The following is a 7,169-nucleotide window of genomic DNA, read 5'->3' on the forward strand; positions in this document are numbered from 1 at the left end:
TGTGTCTGTCTGTGTCTCTGTTGTGTCCTGCGTGTGTCTGTCTGGGTGTCTCTGTTGTGTCCTGTGTGTGTCTCTGTTGTGTCCTGTGTGTGTCTCTGTTGTGTCCTGTGTGTGTCTGTCTGTGTGTCTCTGTTGTGTCCTGTGTGTGTCTCTGTTGTGTCCTGTGTGTGTCTCTGTTGTGCCCTGTGTGTGTCTGTCTGTGTGTCTCTGTTGTGCCCTGTGTGTGTCTCTGTTGTGTCCTGTGTGTGTCTGTCTCTGTGTTTTGCAGCAGCAGCGGCTGTTTGGACAGATGTTCTGAGAAAATGCTGCACATCTGTGGGGAGGCACCTCAGAGGGGCCTACCTGTGGCCCGGGGGCCCACAGGGGCTCACAGGGCCCCGCGGGTCAGCCTCACGGAGACCTTCTGCAAAGCATGGACTGTGGTGCGTTCAGGGCCCTGACGAGCTCTGAGCGGCTCTCTGTCAGCAAAGCCGCAGTGAACGAGTTAACTCCACTCTGTAAATGGACACGCTCACACACCTGACCCCGCCCCCCTGGACCAGCCCCGCTGCTGCAGCGAGCGCACTGTCCGGGAAGTTCACTCAGTTTGTTGCAAAGCTGTGCATGAGGAACCGGGCTCGGGCTCGAGCCACGTCGGGACAGTTCGGATCTGTGTGCGCTCGTGGATCATTTCCTGAACATCCAGAAGAAACCCGAACCCACGGCGCGTGAAGCCGCACGCCTGGAAACCTTTGCGCGGTCCTGTAATGACGCACGGGCTGATCGATAGATCGATTGATTAGTAGGCGGGTCATGCACCGGGACGCGTAGATCAGCTGTGGTTATGGACCCCGTGCAGCTGCTGCTGCTGGTGGTGGTGGTGGTGATGGAGGTGAGCGGAGCCGCCGTGGGGCCGCAGGTCAGTGTCTCTTTACACAAACATCAGGATGTGAGTCTGGTGCAGGGTTTTCAGAAGGACCTCTGAATGAGACATTTCGATTGATTGATTGATTGATTAGCAGATTAATAAGACTGATTGATCAGCTGCTTCCCGGTGGGTCAGCCTGTCAGGACCCAAAGTTTCCTCCTGTCTCTGCTCCGACAGCTTCTAAAGAGGAGGCAGCAGCGTGTGGAGCCTTCAACCTGAAGAACTCTTTATTAGTCAGCAAATCAATCAATAAGTTTGACTGTCGGAGTCCACACAGCAGGGGGCGCTGCAGCACAGAGGGGTTAATAACAATCATGTGTTACAGAGCCGCTCAGTCAGTTTGAGGTTCATGGGTTCACATGTGGGTGACAGCTATGTGAGGGGGATGAGGGAGACATAAAAGAACGCAGGGCTTCACATCTGTATGCAGTCAGCCACATCTGCCGCTACCCTGCAGCGTCTCCGACCAGCCCTGCTGGACATTACAGGAACTGCAGCACCAGCTCAGAGGCAGCTGATTGGCTGATGGCCTCACATGTTTATTTCTCAGGCGTCCAGTAGCAGCGGAATGACGGAGGCTGACAGAGGAGGAAGAAACAAACGCTACGCCATCAACCCACTGAGCCACAGGTGGATGCACCACAACATCACGTACAGGTGAGTGAGTGAGGGCGGGAGGGAGGGAGGGAGTGAGTGAGAGTGAGTGAGTGAGTGAGTGAATGAGTGAGAGTGAGTGAGTGAGTGAGAGAGTGATTGTGTGAGTGAGTGAGAGTGAGTGAGTGAGTGTGAGCGTGTGAGAGTGAGTGAGTGAGTGAGAGTGAGTGAGAGTGAGTGAGTGAGTGAGAGAGTGTGAGTGTGTGAGCATGTGAGAGTGAGTGAGTGAGTGAGAGTGAGTGAGTGAGAGTGAGTGAGAGTGTGAGTGTGTGAGTGTGAGTGTGTGAGTGAGTGAGTGAGTGAGAGTGAGTGAGTGAGAGTGAGTGAGAGCGTGTGAGTGAGTGAGTGAGTGAGAGTGAGTGAGTGAGAGTGAGTGTGTGAGAGTGAGTGAGTGTGTGAGTGAATGAGTGAGAGTGAGTGAGTGAGTGAGAGTGAGTGTGTGAGTGAGTGTGTGAGCGTGTGAGTGAGTGAGAGCGTGTGAGTGAGTGAGTGAGTGAGTGAGTGAGTGAGAGTGTGAGTGTGTGAGTGTGTGAGTGAGTGAGTGAGTGAGAGTGAGTGAGTGAGTGAGTGAGTCAGAGTGAGTGAGTGAGAGTGAGTGAGAGCGTGTGAGTGAGTGAGTGAGTGAGAGTGTGTGAGCGTGTGAGTGAGTGAGTGAGTGAGAGTGAGTGAGTGAGTGAGTGTGTGAGTGAGAGTGAGTGAGTGTGTGTGTGAGAGTGAGTGAGTGTGAGTGAGTGTGTGAGTGAGTGAGTGAGAGTGAGTGAGAGTGAGTGTGTGAGTGAGTGAGTGAGTGAGTGTGTGAGTGAGTGAGTGTGTGTGTCAGTGAGTGAGTGAGTGAGTGAGTGTGAGTGAGTGAGTGTGTGTGAGTGTGAGTGAGTGTGTGAGTGAGTGAGTGAGAGTGAGTGAGTGTGAGTGAGTGAGTGAGTGTCAGTGAGTGAGTGAGTGTGAGTGGGTGAGTGAGCAAGTGAGTGAGTGTGAGTGAGTGTGTGAGAGTGAGTGAGTGAGTGAGAGTGTGTGTGTGGCTGGAGATTTAGCCTTCGCTGGCCTGATCTGCTGCCCTGAATATTGTCTGGCAGGCTGTCAGGGCGACGATCCGCCTGCCCATACTCAGCGCAGCGGCAGGCCAGTCGGAGTCTGTTTAACTTCCCATTTCCTCGCCAGGATCACAAAGTTTCCCAACACGCTGAACATGGAGGACACTAAGAAGGCCATCAGCATCGCCTTCACCAAGTGGAGCGACGTGTCTCCACTGACCTTCACTGAGGTCACCGACAGCAACGCCACTGCAGACATCACCATTGGTACCCCAGACTCAGTCCGCTGTTTAATACTGTGGCTTCTAGCTTGTGTAGATCCCTGTTAAAGCCCTGCTTGGACCTGGTGTCTGTAGACCTGATCCCTGTTAGATTAAATGAATGTTGCTGCTCTTTTGATGCCTTTGTTTATTAGGTTTTTACACCTTTAACCACACTGACTGCTGGTGGTCTCCTCTCCACCCATGTTTTGACGGGCTGAACGGTGAGCTGGCCCACGCCTTCCTGCCTCCACGAGGAGAAATCCACTTTGACAACCACGAGTTCTGGATCCTTGGCAAGTCCAGGTTTAGCTGGAAACAAGGTACCACTGTAACTGAAGTACAATGAGAAGACAATGAGAACAAGATCCTCTACATCTGTCTATCTACATACATGTACGACATGATGAGATCCAAACCCAGACAGAATCAGGACAAGCTGTGTGACTGTGTGACTGATTCTCCAGGAGTCTGGCTGAACGACCTGGTTCAGGTAGCGGCTCACGAGATTGGTCATGCTCTGGGTCTGTGGCACTCCAGAGATCCTCAGGCTCTAATGCACCCCAATGCCACCTACACTGGACAGAGGAACATCGCCCAGGATGATGTCTGGGGCATCCAGAGGCTGTACGGTAGGGGAGCAGACCAGCACAGAGCAGACCAGTCCAGAACAGCTCCTCTGTCAGATGTGATTGCAGTACTCATACCTCAGTCAGTATTTGCTGGTTACAGGTTGTCTGGATAAGAAGCGAATCTGTGATCCATGGGCTCGGCTCGGCTTCTGTGAGCGGAGGAAGACCTTCATGAAGAAGAACTGTCCTAGGCGCTGTGACCTGTGCTATGGTGAGCCCTGACCTCTGACCTGTGGTAGCTGAGTCGCTGCAGATTTTTCTGTCCCACCAATGTTGTCTCCAGTTCCTTCTCCAGTATGACTCATTTCCTGTCTGGTGCAGAGCCCCTGGATGTGGTTGCCACGCCGACGCCACCTCCGGCCAATGTCAAGATCAAAGTGGTTCCCCGGGGGAAGGTGGTGGGTTTTCGCTGTGGAACCAAAAACCCCCGGTCCCTGCCCAAAGTCAGGTCAGCTGATCGATACAGACTCTTAATTATTTAACAGTGAGGCAAAGGTGTCACAGCAGCATGTCTCCTCTCCTGTCTCAGCTGGTTCAAAGACGGCGAGCAGATTCTGACCTCCATTCCCGGCTACATCGTCATGAAAGACCGAGACCTCCGCATCGTTGCCAACGAGTTTAACGAGGGAGTTTACACCTGCCGCATCCACCGCAGGGGCGACATCGTGTCCGCCAACTCCTGGGCCATCCGACTGAAGCCAGAGCCGCCGTCCAACAGCTGAGGACAGACAGCCAATCATGCGCTGCCAGGAAATGACACGAGCAGTGAGATCTGTGGACACAGAAGGTCAGATGGTTTTTGGCCTCACAGGAAGAGGTTTCCATGTTTTTCTTTTCAGGATTTTCACGGTTAAAAACTTTGCGGCAGCTCCGTGGTCCTGGACATCATGCAGCTCCTCATGTACTCCTCTATGAAGTCGGTTACCATGACGTCCTTGTAATTATAACTGTGCTCCTTCAGTCATAGGAAGCAAGTCAAGTGTTGATTAGACTTTTTGTTCGTTATTAGTTAAACTTGACCAAACCGTTTACAGTTGGACCTTCAGGTTCAGTTACTGTGGCCCGTATCCATAAGAGCTACTGTTAGCTAGCTAATCACACACAGTTCTATCATTTAGCTAGCTACCGCTTCTTGTTCTTCTTCTGTCTCATTAGGACGCACTAGCACCACCTACTGTGACCAAGTGGTGGTGTAGAAACCAGGATTATTTATCTCATTAACACAACAATGTGATGGCAGTGACGCACGAAACTCATCAACTGAGAAATGTGTGTTACTGTTCCCTCGTTATTACATCATTATATTATTCTTCTCTTATGTTGTCCTGGTTCCTGAGAACACCCCCCCCCAAGACTTTCTGAGTTAACATTTGTATTTGTTCCTCTCTTAGTGTTTGAATTTCTTTCTTTTTTCAGAGTGTATACATTTACTATGCAAATAGGAGGCTGTTTGGATCAATATGTTTTAGTTGCCATGATCTATATTCTCGTCAGGATCAGAAGGATTTGATAAGCAGCTCTTATTTAAATGAACCAGACTGCATCATATCCTTATATTACATTGAAATGCAGACCACAGATCAATAACATTGCAGACTGATTACAGATCAATGACTGACTGATTACAAACTGATAATAGATCAATAACAGACTGATGGTAGATCAATCACAGACTGATGATCAATAACAGACTGATGGTAGATCAATAACAGACTGATGGTAGATCAATAACAGACTGATGGTGGATCAATCACAGACTGATGACAGATCAATCACAGACTGATGGTAGATCAATCACAGACTGATGATCAATAACAGACTGATGGTAGATCAATAACAGACTGATGGTAGATCAATAACAGACTGATGGTGGATCAATCAGACTGATGACAGATCAATCACAGACTGATGGTAGATCAATCACAGACTGATGGTGGATCAATAACAGACTGATGGTAGATCAATAACAGACTGATGGTAGATCAATAACAGACTGATGGTGGATCAATCACAGACTGATGATCAATAACAGACTGATGGTAGATCAATAACAGACTGATGGTAGATCAATCACAGACTGATGGTGGATCAATCACAGACTGATGACAGATCAATCACAGACTGATGACAGATCAATCACAGACTGATGGTAGATCAATCACAGACATATTACAGATCAATCACAGACTGATGATGGATCAATCACAGACTGATGGTAGATCAATCACAGACATATTACAGATCAATCACAGACTGATGACAGATCAATCACAGATCAATCACAGACTGATAAATCCAGACTTCCGTTTACAGTCTGATTTCTGTTGTTTATTGTTCAGGAGATGATGAGTTTTATTGATCTGTGTATCAATAATGTTTCTTCATATGACTGCTCAGCAATAACGTGTACCTGTGTGTGTTGTAATATTAAACATGCTGAGCTGCTTGCAGACAGTCTGAGTCCTTCTGTCCAGCACATGTTGTTGTTGTTGTTGTTGTTTTGGGTCAACATGCAGGCAAACATGTTTGTGCAGGAGGCCTGTGACAAACAGTGGATTTAACCCTCTGTGACCCAGATGTGCTGCCTCCTGGCTCTGTCCGGGTCGGGTCAGGTCTTCTCAGGTTATTGACTCGTGAAGTCAACAGATCTTTTTCAATATGCATTGATCACTGTAAAACATTTGTACTTTATGATGGTCTTCTTGTTATTGATTGAAATATTGTCCTCTATGGACGAGGACCGAGTCATGTGGGTGTGACTTCCTTCTGCCTCAGGGTCAGGGGTAACCCCTCACTGAATAAAACCAGGTTAAGTCGCCCCAATCCTCTGTGGACCCCCCGCCAGACTGATTAAAGCTCGTCCAACCAGAATCAGGGCGCTGCTCAGTGGGTCGTGTTTGTGTCCTGCAGCCTATAGCAGCACAGCTATGACCTGAGGGACAAACAGGGACAAACCACAGGATCAAAGACTCCGAGGTCCCTCACAGTCAGACTGGAGGCTAAAGACAAGATAATCTGGATCTGACCCTGTTTGGGTCCAAAAACTGACCTCAGTTTATCAGAGTCTACCAGCAAAGACTGCAGGTCAACCAGTCCTCCATGTCCTGCAGACATGTCCTTTATGTCCTGCAGACATGTCCTTTATGTCCTGCAGACATGTCCTCCATGTCCTGCAGACATGTCCTCCATGTCCTGCAGACATGTCCTCCATGTCCTGCAGACATGTCTGTAGTCTAACGGCTCTGCTTCTTCAGGCTTTACAGTCTGATGTTGTCATTATTGACTGATGACTAGTTATTGATCGCCTAATGAGGACTGCTCTTCTCCTCTTCACAGGTGTGTTACCGGACAGCAGTGAACTCTGGGAGCGCTCTGGAAGTCCAGCTGTCCTGATTCAGGCTCACAGCTGTTTGTGTCTACTTGCTGCCATCTGGTGGGAAAACACAGAAACTGCAGAAGGAAATATTTTCAGTAAACCCGGCTCGGTGCAGGCAGAAAACTAACCACTGCACACAGGTGTGCAGAAACAGCACCACCTATTGGACCACCTGAGCCACGACAGACCAACTGATGCCTCACTGAAAGACCTTAGGGGGACCATGGTTTCTTCCTGGTCCTGGTTCCCCTCCCAGAGGAGGTCAATGCAGGCGTTGCAACCTTGGACATAAAGTGAGGACACAGCATC

The 7,169-nt window shown here is 49.4% G+C and overlaps 1 protein-coding gene across 1 annotated transcript; it reads left to right on the forward strand.

The window, feature by feature from the left end:
* The first annotated feature begins 779 nt into the window (after positions 1-779).
* Positions 780-4,206, forward strand: mmp23bb (matrix metallopeptidase 23bb). Its single transcript, XM_028420326.1, has 8 exons — positions 780-898; positions 1,458-1,564; positions 2,720-2,859; positions 3,008-3,175; positions 3,320-3,484; positions 3,585-3,695; positions 3,806-3,932; positions 4,014-4,206. The coding sequence occupies exons 1-8, from the start codon at positions 824-826 to the stop codon at positions 4,204-4,206; spliced, it is 1,086 nt and encodes a 361-aa protein (XP_028276127.1). The 5' UTR covers positions 780-823.
* The last annotated feature ends 2,963 nt before the right edge of the window (positions 4,207-7,169 follow it).

Source organism: Parambassis ranga, chromosome 13 (assembly GCF_900634625.1).
Source record: "Parambassis ranga chromosome 13, fParRan2.1, whole genome shotgun sequence".
In the NCBI taxonomy this organism is placed as follows: domain Eukaryota; kingdom Metazoa; phylum Chordata; class Actinopteri; family Ambassidae; genus Parambassis; species Parambassis ranga.